This window comes from Carassius auratus, chromosome 7 (assembly GCF_003368295.1).
Source record: "Carassius auratus strain Wakin chromosome 7, ASM336829v1, whole genome shotgun sequence".
Taxonomy (NCBI): Eukaryota; Metazoa; Chordata; class Actinopteri; order Cypriniformes; family Cyprinidae; genus Carassius; species Carassius auratus.
The window spans coordinates 13,610,047-13,622,892 of NC_039249.1; the positions used below are offsets into that span (position 1 = coordinate 13,610,047).

Genomic DNA, 12,846 nt, shown 5'->3' on the forward strand with positions numbered 1-12,846 from the left:
GGCCTGAGTGGGGAGGACAGGTGTGCAGTCTCGGGAGCAGGTCTGTGTAGGTTGTGGTGACAAATGAGCTGAAAGCTTGGTATTCATTGCACCCAGCTCTCCTGTTCCAGCCCTGTCCTCCCTTCACTGACAGCCTTTCATGTGTCAACAATACCTCCCACTGTTCCCTGAACTCAAGGTGCCAGCAGAGGACAGCAGCCTGCGAAGGTGTGGCCTAGGGCTGGCCGGTAAGACTCGATATATTTTGTGACTGTAGACTTTTTTTTTAATGCACAGGTAGATATTATCAGTGGGCTGCCAAAGAGGTCAAGAGAAGAAAGAGTTTGTTATTTAGGAAGTGGTATTCATGGTTTTTAATAATACCCCCCAACATATACATGCTAGCTGTGTTTACAGGCATCCAAATAATGTTTTTTTTATAACAGCTTGATGATTCATTCGGATAGAAAAGCCTTCATGTAAACACCCCAGTTGATCCGAATGGTCTCGAACTGAATGGATTTTCGAATGGATTGAAAGGGCATGTATAATAATTTGAGCATGTAAACGGTTGAATGGGACCTTTTTTTTTCTTTTTGCCAATCAGATTCAGATATCTTGTTTAGATCCATGAGCCATGATGCCTGTGTCTTACATACGTTTTACATCATACAAATATGCGGATGTTTATTTATATCACGTTTCCAAGCTGATCATTTGATTAGACTGAATATGTATTAACTTAATATCAGCTAAAATTATACTTGCGGTAGCTCCAGTGGCATCATTATTACATTGGCTTTCTCCTTTTAAGCCTTGCTTAAAATACATGTTATGCAAATGTAAACAAATATGTGAATCAGATTACAGCTTTTAGGGTTCATATAAACAGATCTTTCAATATGGATTGCCAAAAATTAGCAGCTATATACATAGGCTACCTAAGATGTATGTACTTGAATGTAATTGAATGTGGAAATTTTCTTGTTGTTTGACCTCAAGCTGATTATTATAATAACTAGTATAACAATGTTAACTTTAAATTAATTATATTATACAAGAGTATATCATTTTTTTTTATAGAGAATTTATTTAGTCATTAATATATTAATATAATATATTAATATAATTTAGTCATAACTATGTTATAAATCTAAATTAAACGATTTATTTCTGTTTTGAGTCTCGTTTGTAACTCAAATGTTGCATCATGTTTAGCTTTGCAATAATTTCAGACTAATGGCAATACATTTTGATTTATTTATTTGAATGAGCAGTTACGTTGATTAATTATGGGATGAGATACAGTGACAAGATTATAGTTCTACAGCTATGTTTGTATTGGCCAGGGCAGCTGTGGGTGTTGAGGTCCTGATCCAGGTAACAGGAAACAACTAAAGATGTGGTGAATCGATAGCGGCCTGCAGTAGGTGAAAGAGCAGCTCATGAATCAACATGACGAAGACGCAGAGGGGGCGTGGCCACTGTCAGGTCGTCTCTGCAACTGAGACCGCGCTAAGCACATTCTGATGGGGAGCGCTCTACTGAGATGGATGTGCTTATTTTGAATTCGGTTTTTGAGAGCACTGCGTTTAATAAGTCAGCTGAACCCTGCTTTCCTCATAGGAGCTGATCGGCCACAGCTGTAGCTGTGGGGACGGCACATTGTTAAACCGCATTCATCCCTGACTCCTATTACCAACCGTAAGCCTCTCTACGAAAAGCCATTTTCTTAAATCTAGCATGGTATGATGTTCCCTAGGAAGTTCTTCAAGTCCGTTGTGCCACTTGTTCAGAGAAGGGATTACATCCGTGTTCCTCCTGTTTTTAGTTTGATCTCTGGATTATACAGAGCTCAGCCATATCTCTTGCCTATTAGTGGATTTGAATGCAAATTATCCTTGTACACCGATGCACCCTGCACTGCGGTGGGCCTGATCCAGATGCTCCATCAGTGAGGTTTGATCAGGCGCTCTACATTAGGATTCAGATTTCTGAGCATGTCCCTGAATCTCAGAGAAACGGCATCTGAACTCAGCCTGCGAAAGCCACAAAGATCAAATTATTTATAGCCTCTGCAAACGAGATGAGCTGCTTATCTTTCACAGTGCAGTCAGACGCTGCTCTCCTCCGCATGCTCTGAACAGTCGACATGGGGAAGATGAAGTAAGTGGAGGAGAGATTAGAAAGAGATGGAGCGCAGGTCTGTGAAACAAGTGCAAACTCTGCAAAGAGGATTAAACGGGAAGATTGGAAGAAAGAATGATTCACTTGCCCTGATCTTCTGTAGCAGTGAATATTTCAGAAGTGTATGAAATCAGTTTTCCACCTAATACATATGTAGGGCAAGCTAAAGGTGTGTATGTACTGCTACCATTCATCATGCCTGGGTCCTTTCCGCTCAGTTCGTTAAATATTGTGTGTTTGGCACTATGTGGCTTTTCGTCTGGGTTGATGGATTGATGCGTTTTCATTCTCCGTTGACCTTAGACTTGACTTTAGATTCACAGTGGTGTGGACTGCTAATGATGGCATTGGCGTGTTGTCCATGCCAAACCCAGCACAGTAATTAGGTGTAGTGAGAGGCAGTGTTGTTCTGCTTATTGATTTTTATTTCTTTGTGAGGAACATAGCATGCCAAAGAGAGAAAAGATGATATAAGTGAGAGGCTGCTGATTTCACGTTATGAGCTACGTTTACAAAGTTAATGTGATTTTCTCCCTAGAACAGAAACCGCATCAGAAGAATATGATTTGTGAAAAGAGGAAAGATGTGTCTCTTCTGTTTTGCTAATTTGCTTATGACTATTGTAAGAACAGTTGTGATTGCATGAACTGCCAGTAGGGTTTGCATCCATATTTTGTTAATCCAGATTTTAAACTATTGCATCAAAAAATGATGAATGGAAAAAACAAAATGAGACTTAAGGTTTCCAAAGTGCACTTTTATGCTTTTTTTTTTTTGTGTGTGTGTTGGAATTTTTTTTCTTAGTAAGAACACGTGCACATAAACTGTAGTGCAAAACACACTTTCCAAATAAGTTCCTAGATGGGCAGTTAAAAAATTTGTGTGACCTGAATAGTTAATTTCAAGAAGATGAATATTATCAGAAAGATCATTGCCAAGTCTCAACACATTGACTAAATCCCACATAATTTTTTTTAACTAAAGCTACTATAGTTGTTTTCATTGTAAAATAAAATAAAAAAAATACATCAACTTTTAACGAAAAAAAAAAATTGGAATTAGAGCAAAATTTAAATTTAAGTTGCCTTGTCTAATGTAGGGTTGCAACGATATACCATTATGATGGTCTGTCATATCTACATAAGATTTATGGCTTTATTTTTTAATTGTTTTTTTAAATGAAATGAAATGTATTTATTATTATTTTCAGAAGGGGACTTAATTACTTTTATTAGAAAAGTTTGTTGTAATAAAGGATTTTCTCACTCAAATAACTTGTGCTTATTCTTTTAAGAGTAACCGTTACTGATAAGAATTATTGTTTAAAGGGTTAGTTCACCCAAAAATGAAAATGATGCCATTAATGACTCACCCTCATGTCGTTCCCAACCCATTAGACCTCCGTTCATCTTCAGAACACAGTTTAAGATATTTTAGATTTAGTCCGAGAGCTCTCAGTCCCTCTATTGTGTGTGTACGGTATACTGTCCATGTCCAGAAAGGTAAGAAAAACATCATCAAAGTAGTCCATGTGACATCAGAGGGTCAGTTAGAATTTTTGAAGCATCGGAAATACATTTTGGTCCAAGAATAACAAAAGTTACAACTTTATTCAGCATTGTCTTCTCTTCAGGGTCTGTTGTGAACGCACTCACAACAGACCCAGAAGAGAAGACAATGCTGAAAAAAGTCGTAGTTTTTGGACCAAAATATATTTTTCGATGCTTCAAAAAATCATTTCATTTTTGGGTGAACTAGCCCTTTAATATATACCATGAAACCTTGAAACAGTGATATTTTCTGAGACTGTTATCATACTGTTATAATTGCATACCAATGCAACCCTAGTCTAAGCTAAATAAAAATTACTGAAAAATAACTTCAAAACTAAAATGACTAAAGCACAACAAAATTACTAAAACCTAAACTAAAATTAAAATAAAAACTAAAAATATGAAAATAAAAGTTCATTCAAAATAAACACTATAATCATATAAATAATTCTAACCTAATATAAGTAACATGCAAAAAAAAAATTTCCCTGTTTTAGTAAATCCAGAAAAAGGCTCCATTGTGCTTGTTTTTTGGTCAAATGCCACGTTATACCCCTTACAATAAATATGCAGTCAAACAAAAAATTGCTTTTCTTCTGCTGCTATGAATTTTAGAAGCAATATGCAAAATAGTGTATGCAGTCACCCAGACAGATATTGGATTTCTCTAATGCTGCATTTGATTATTCATGCAGAGGGAAAAATATTGATTAGACCTTTTAAACTCTGATTAATTCCATGTAGGTATGCATACAATTTCCTCTGACTGGATTACTGATTACTCAAAAGCTTAGATCTGAAATGTCACTGCTGTAGAGTGGGGAGTATAAATATGTAATTGCATGTTTGCCTGTTGTTTCAGATCAGCCAATAGGTCTTTCATAGTATGCGTTTTAATGTAGGTTTGTGTGTTTGTATTACAGGTAAGCAGTGATGATGCGTTGTCTGGCAGCCCGTGTTCACTACAAGACCCTTATAGTGATCTGCGCTCTCCTCTCTCTGCTCACGATCGTTCTGTGGAACAAGTGTACGAGCGAGAAAGAGCTGCGCTTCCTGCCCCGGCACCCCCAGCCCCCTCCCAGCCCAAAAATAGACAGCCATCCGCAGCAGCCCCAGCCTCCTGAACCTCCACCTGTGGTCGGTGGAGTGCGCTACGAAGAGATCGACTGCCTGATCAATGACGAAGCCACCATTAAGGGCCGCCGAGAAGGCAGTGAGGTATACCTGCCCTTCAGCTGGATGGAGAAGTACTTTGAGGTGTACGGCAAGGTGGTACAGTACGACGGCTACGATCGATTCGAGTTTTCGCACAGTTACTCCAAAGTATACGCACAAAGAGAGCCGTACCACCCCAGCGGAGTGTTCATGTCTTTTGAGGGGTATAATGTGGAGGTGCGTGACAGAGTGAAGTGCATCAGTGGAGTGGAAGGTGAGTTATATGGTAATGGTTACACCTCTTCACTTCTGATCGATCTTTGATAATGGTTGCTTAGTAAAGCTGTTCAGAGGTATGTGCAATAGTAATGCACCCAAAGGTTTGGCGAAAAAAACAAAACATTTTTTATCGAAACCCCTGAAAAAAAGAATTGTTGGTTCGGGATCATTTGTTTATTTGACATTTAAAATGTGTGTTTAGACTGTTTATACATTATGTCATGCACATTATGTGGATAAACAAGAGGTAAACATGTCATCAAAAATGATGCTAGAGTTTTGGTTTGGCTAAAATATTGAGAGGTAACTTGTTACCAAAGAACTTCACCATGACTTGTTTGAATTTTCGGTCCACACTGTCATCGGTATGTATTCAGCTACCAATAAAAATCTAGTATTCTTAGCTCTGTTGGCCATATTACCATGTTTAAACTTATTCTGCTGGGGTTATCCTCATAATTATAGCAGAAAATGTGAGGAAAAACCAGGAGTTTCTGCCTGGGAGTACTCATAAAACTGGCTGTCCTAATGTCTCAAACACAGCTACTTTCTCCCTCATCATCAAGATTCACCTAAATACATGTCACATTAAAGTAGCACTTAATTGTGGCACACTGGGAGAAGTGAGAGGCAAAGCGACCTGCCTCATTTCTAACACAACATGTTAGTGGCCATTAATAGTCATTTAGTGCAGTCCAAGAGGAGTTTCCTGGAAGCCAGGCTCGAATGATCTACGTCTGGTTCTTAGTGAGTAATGCACCCTCAATGGACTATACATTAAGCAAATGAAAGTGGGATTGATTCAGCCAAGAACCGAATCACAAGAGCTGATTTGATGACCTTAAATGTAATGGAGAATAATTTTGCACTCAGACTCCCATGCGTCTTCTGGTGAATGTCAATGAGGAAAAGCAAAACCAAATTAAAGCAAAATCATTTCATTTCATTTCTTTTTTTTTTTAAGGAACCTAAATGACAAGCATTTCAAAATGAACTCGGGAGATGACACTACTTGACAGGAAAAAGCTGATTATGGTGGTCTCGGTTGTGTCCTTCAGAGGCGTTTTACTGTCCAAAAACTGCATTTTTCTTTCCACTGTGTCAGTGATCCATCACTGTTTCACTGCCCTGACAGATTACTTTCAACCATTTCCTGCTGGCTCACTCTTCTCTCAACCTCTCTATCTCTTTGCAAGGACCACCTTTTAGCAGACGGGGTTAAGTGCCCTGTTCTGGCCATCACATCACTGATAGAGCAGAACCCTGATCCCAGTCTCACTCCAGTTCTTGGATCACATCAGCCTAACACCACCATATGAAAGCTATTAACACAAAGTTTGTGACGCTCTCTAAAGAGAATAGAGTCACTCAGTGCCATTCGCTCTTCTAGGTTCTTTTATTATGAGACTGGGTAATGAAGTAATCACTTCTTAAGGAAGTATTGAAAATGAGGTCAGTCTGATCAATACTTTAGTATAAAGAATGGCTTCCAAACCACAACTTCATTACTATTCACTGAAGACGGTGAAGCATTATGCAGTGCTTCACAGGATACTAATGCCAAACAAAGTGGAAGATATTTTAAATTAAATGAATAGGGTTTTTTTTTTTGTTTGTTTGTTTTTGCAGGTGTGAGTGTACGTCAGCATAACCAATGACAACCATGTAAACCAGGGGTCACCAAACTTGTTTAGCTCCAACTTTCCTCAACACACTTGCCTGGGAGTTTCTATGCCTAGTAAGACCTTGATTAGCCTCTTCAGGTTTGTTTGGTTAGGGTTGGAGCTAAACTCTGCAGGACACCGGCCCTCCAGGACCTAGTCTGGTGACCATTGGTGTAAACCAACCATTGCTCACTTCACTTGCTCAAAAACAGAGAGCATTCTGAGGTACTCTGTTAAAAATGCTGAAACTCAGCACATCCAGGCATGCTGGTCTGAAAAGCTTTCACTCTTTGCAAAGTCATTGATCAGCGTTCAGGATTAAACCACATTTGCCTCTTTTCTGTTGAAAGCTTTTGAAACATGAAGACCTCGTTTTGTGTGTGCATTCAAAGGACCCCCTTTTTTTTGTAGCACCGCAAAGAGGCACATTCATGCCATGATCTTCTGTGGCAGGTGGAAAAATTGGGTTGTCTGTGAGCCGAGATGAAATACTCAATGTCTGTGGCAGCACAAAAGTTCGTACCAGTCCCCTACTTCTGTTGCCTTTCTAGCCTCTTCTCCTCCATAACCAAGAGCCAGTCCATTACTCTGAGTCTGTTTACATGGAGCCGCTTTTTGTTCTGCATGCTACAAAGAAGCTCTGTAGCAGTAATGACCGTGTAGGAATGAAGTAGCCTGTAGGGAATCATCTGAGGTTTGAAGCATTGCCTCTTCCAGTAACCATGGCAAATGAAAGCAACTAACTCAAAACACAAGCAGAACCTTTAAGAACAGGCTTGAGTCCAGTGTTCAAGGAATGTTATGGTGCTGGTATGAAGGTCGTGCCACCTGCTGGTGTCCATCAGTGATTGATCTCACCGAGGTAATCAGTTAGCATGTATTTTTAACTATCAAAATTATTATTCCAAAAGAAAACTGCTTTGATCACCTTATGAGGTTTAACTCACTCTAGTAAGAAATCGGCTATTTTTTTTAAAGTGTTGATCAAGCAAACACCCAGAACAAAGATTAATTAGAGGTTCTGTTCCCCTTGTTTTCATCCCAAGCGTCAGAGGCAGAGAAACAGTGTGTTGAGCTCAGAGGTAATAACCCACATGAGCCTGCGGCAGTCTGTTAGAGCAGAGAACCTATTATCAGAGACAGCGGACAGACTCATCAGTCTCCGTTGAAGGAGAGAGAGAGGGAGAGTGAATAAAAAGGAATGAAAAGGAGATGAGTACGGAGGGTGACAGTGAAAGAGAGCTCCTTTTTCCTCCTCCTTCAGTTTGAGGGATGGCATCTCCTCCAGCAGAGGATCAGAGTGCTCTGAATAGTATCTAGGCCAGAGAGCGCCTCCACAGCGGCCGTCTGCCTCCTGATGCAGGTCCCACTTAGAGCCAGCATGTATACGTGTGCGTCCTGGAAAGCTCATTGGTGTGTTTGTCGTCTATATTGCCTTGTTATGTCTGTGTTTAACCCAGCTTGTGGTTTTGTATGTGTATGTTTGTGAATAGATCCTTTCAAGCCCACTATAAACCAGCAGTGCAGTCGCAGTGTTTTGCCTGTGGCTTGATGATTGTCATTCCAGGCTGAGGAGTAAAAAAAAAATTAAATAAAAAACAAGGATAGAAAGAGGGTGAATGAAAGCCTGGTGAACTGTAACTCACATCATTTATGTCAGTGTCGAAAGCACAACTTACAGACCAAGGCCATTTACTTAGGGGCTTCAGGGGCTTTATCCTCTCTGTGTTCACTAGTCTTTTGTATATCTCTTGCTAATTGAATGTTTATATGTTTTCTCTTGTCGCTGTGTACTCTGGATTGTGTATCTGATCTAAATTGCGTAAAAGTCACGAATCCAGAAACAAGATTATGTATAATGGATGAAGATGGCATCCATGCAGAAACCACTGCTTCACATTATCACACTTGAGTTAAAGGCAAAAAAAGACTCCACATTAAAAGCTATAAAATGCTATAAAGATATATCAGTATGTATGGATAACATGGTAAAACACAAACATGAAATGTTAGGAATTTTAAGGTAAACAATCTTGTGTATGAACGCTTGTGAATTTTGTGTTAATGTGGTAAGTTGCTATGTTGCTTGGCAACCAAAAAGAAACGAGAGTCTAAATGCTAATAACCCGCATTACTCAGATGAACAATTATTTAGCATTTTTTATAATTTCAACTACATATTGAACATTTATGTTTATAGTTGTTTGTTTATAGCATTTTAAGGGGATTTTAGGGACTTTGTTCATAATACTGTCAGTCATACTGACTCCAGACTTCTGAATGGTAGTGTACACACACACACACACACACACACACACACACACACATATATATATATATATGTTACTCTTCTCTTCAGTTTAACTCCCAGTGTCTAATATCTCTTTACCTGGTTCCCTCCTACAGGAGTACCTTTGTCCACCCAGTGGGGCCCTCAAGGGTATTTCTATGCTATCCAGATAGCTCAGTATGGGCTGAGTCATTACAGTAAGAACCTGACAGAGCGGCCACCACACATGGAGGTGTATGACACAGCAGAGGAGAGAGACGGCAGGTCCAGCGCGTGGGCTGTCCCTAAAGGCTGTTCCCTCACCAGAGTCTATGACAAGAGCAGAGCCACATCAGTACGACAGTTCAGCGTTCCAGGTACCACAGCAGATATTGAACAACATGCTTTCAGTTTATTTTGTCTAGTTTCATTTGTCTGGTGTTCTTTTGTTCTTTTAAAAAAAAACTACAAAAATAATTTATCTTTTTAAAATGCCATGTAAACCCTTTGGTCTGATGAAATCGAGTGCTGCATCATCACTACCTTTTTTCTTATCTTTTCTGTGTTCTTCTATCAGCATCTTTGCATGACCCCTTATGGTACTGCTCCACTGAGCACTCACATAAACACACTCAAAACGTCAAAACACACTCGATTAACGATGCCTCATACACTACTGCTGGAAGATTCGTGGTCAGTATGATTAAAAAGAAAGAATTTAAGGCTTTTATTCAGAAGGGAGTTATTAAATTCGTAATAAAAACAAACAAAGAATGTACAGATTTGAGTTGCACTTTATTTTAAGGTGTCCTTGTTACAGTGTAATTATACATTTAAGTAATATTAATTAACTGCATGTATTTACTATATGCTTAGGGTTAGGATTACGGTTTGGCTTAGGGTTTCTTGCATGCAATTATGCATAATCAGTTGTTATTATATTAGTACAAGTATATGTAACATGTAACAAGGACACCTTAAAATATATATTTCTAATAAATATTCAGATTTATAGATAACAAAGAGGCAGTTTAATGTCTACATTGCTTATTTCTCTGTAAAAATAGAATCACACACAAAAAAAAAAAAAACTTCTTTCATCAGACAGCATTTTTATTCTTTCAGTCACAAAATTGCACACACATGATTATGGGGTTTCACAGATAGTGGCGGAAACATCTATGCAGCCTTCAGAAATCAAACAGATGGAGGCATCACTGTAGACAGTACATTCTGTTCCTCCCTCAGGATACTGCATGATAAGGCAGCATTTTAGGAGTTTTGGACACTGTGCTTAGAATTAAGTTAATCAATAGCCATTAGAATTAGCAGGGCTGTCACGCTGGCAGGCAGTGATTGGTGTCATCACCCGGAGCATTGATTAGAGCGAGGCCAACTAGGACACACTGGGTCCAAGGCTCCAGCAGGGCGCTGCCTCCCTCCTGCTCTCTCCGTCCTCAGTATCACTGCTATTGATGGGAGGGTAATCAGAGCAGGACAGTACAAATCCACTTAGTCTCTGCATTGCCTTAAGTAATGGATTTATGAGTGCATTAAACAGTGATAGGGGCTGTTTGAGCCAAAATGTCCTTTGCTGCATCTTTTTTCCTTTGATTTGCCTTTGTCCTTTATCCTAATCCTGTCCTATTTTCTGTGTTGCTTTAATGTTGTCAGTATTACTCTTGTCCTGCGTGTTTTCTCTTGCTCAAGTACTCTTATTCTTGTTTTCGTGCTATTTCATGCCTTCTTTTCTCCTCTCAGTAGAGAGTATGAGTTGGTTTCCTTTTTGTTCTGCATAACCTTGTCAGAAGTCAGCGCAGACAGAGGCGGCGAAAGGGATTTGAGTCTAACAGTGAGCAATAACTTTAGGATAAAGTGTTGAATGTGCATTTCTGTGAAAAAAGAGTGAGAAAGTACTTTGATTGAGAGTTGGAAAACTGATCTGCTTGTTTTGCAGCGAATTGCACTGCAGTGTGTTCAACTTTCTTCTAGAGGAGAAATGAGTTTTAGCACTGTCCGATCAGTTGTTTTAAAGTTTGTTCACGGTTTGAACTTTTCTGCCTCTCTGACACCAACTTGTCTTGTTAATTAACCCCAGGAGAAAGTGACTAGTGAAGCCTTGTGCCTTGAAGCCTGTCTACTAGTTCTACACCTTAGTCTTTGTGAGAATCTATACTTGTTTGGGTGCTTGTGTACTTGTTTGTCTATGCAAATGGTACTGTAAGAGAAACAAAAAAACGTCACTGTAGACGACATGTTTTATTAATAATATCACAGTGAAACCAAAATTTGCCAAAAATATATCAGTATTTCACAGATTTTGTTACCTGACAACAGTTTGTCAGCTTACTTGGTGTGATGTGCAGCACATAGCGATAATGTGAAGTACAAGTGAAATAAGGAATTCTTGTATAGACAAAACTGAAGTGGTAAATGAAGCAGCAGCAGTAGTCGGCAAACAATGCCACATTTCATGCCAGTCTGCCATGACATTCATCAACAAACTCACACTTCCCTTATATTAGATTTTTTTTTTTTTTTTTTAGGTGAGCTGCATTAAGCTACACATTATTTAAAGGAATATTTCATCTAAAATGAACAATTCTGCCACCTATTATTCACCCTTATGTCATTTTATAATCTTGAGCTTGTTATTGTACTGAAGCTAAAACTTATTCAACTTGTTTTTTCGTTCTATTCTTTGTTTCTAGAAAACTCAGAGGGCATCTCACTTCCTCTTGGCAACACTAAAGATTTCATCATCTCTTTTGACCTGAAGTTCACATCTAACGGCAGTGTCTCCGTCATCTTGGAGACCACAGAGAAAGGTCCTCCGTTTGTTATCCACTACGTCACCACCACCCAGCTCATTTCCTTCAAGGACCGCGACATCACCTACGGGATCGGCCCTCGGACTGCATGGACCACCGTCACCCGTGACCTTCTCACTGACCTCCGCAAAGGCATTGGCCTCTCCAACACCAAAGCGGTCAAAGCCACCAAGACCATGCCACGGCGTGTCATAAAGTTAGTGCTGCACGGCCACGGGATGATAGACAACATCACAATCTCCACCACGTTGCACATGGCGGCTTTTTTTGCAGCCAGCGACTGGTTGGTGCGCAACCAGGACGAGCGTGGCGGCTGGCCGATCATGGTGACTCGTAAACTCGGGGAGGGTTTCCGTGCGCTGGAGCCGGGTTGGTATTCGGCCATGGCGCAGGGGCAGGCCATGTCCACTCTAGTGCGAGCCTATATAATGACAAAAGACGACACGTACCTAAAGGCTGCCCTGCGTGCCACCGGACCTTTCAAACTACCATCAGAGCAGCACGGCGTCAAAGCGGTGTTCATGAACAAGTATGACTGGTACGAGGAGTACCCCACAATCCCTAGCTCCTTTGTTCTGAACGGTTTTATCTATTCCCTCCTAGGCCTGTATGACCTGGCACAAACCGCAGGTGAGAAGCTCGGGCGGGACGCAGGTCAGCTCTACAGCAAGGGGATGGAGTCCTTAAAAGTTATGCTGCCCCTGTACGACACGGGGTCGGGCACCATCTATGACCTGCGCCACTTTATATTGGGCACTGCGCCCAATCTGGCCCGCTGGGACTACCATACGACGCACATCAACCAGCTCCAGCTGCTGGGTACTATCGACAACTCGCCCATCTTCAGGGACTTCATCAAGCGCTGGAAAAGCTACCTGAAAGGAGGGAGAGCCAAGCACAACTAAAGCGCAGCACACCTCTGCGATCTC

At 40.3% G+C, this 12,846-nt stretch overlaps 1 protein-coding gene across 3 annotated transcripts in view; it reads left to right on the plus strand.

Moving 5' to 3' along the window:
• glceb (glucuronic acid epimerase b) overlaps nt 1-12,846 on the plus strand; it is a 50,365-nt gene that overhangs the window by 34,737 nt on the left and 2,782 nt on the right. For all 3 annotated transcript variants that reach the window (XM_026267457.1, XM_026267458.1, XM_026267455.1), the window contains 3 exons: nt 4,643-5,148; nt 9,224-9,463; nt 11,798-12,846. The exon at nt 11,798-12,846 is cut by the window's right edge and continues 2,782 nt beyond it. In XM_026267457.1, coding sequence (XP_026123242.1) covers nt 4,653-5,148; nt 9,224-9,463; nt 11,798-12,822 — 1,761 coding nt within the window. In that variant the 5' untranslated portion in view covers nt 4,643-4,652 and the 3' untranslated portion in view covers nt 12,823-12,846. The remainder of the gene's footprint in view (nt 1-4,642; nt 5,149-9,223; nt 9,464-11,797) is intronic.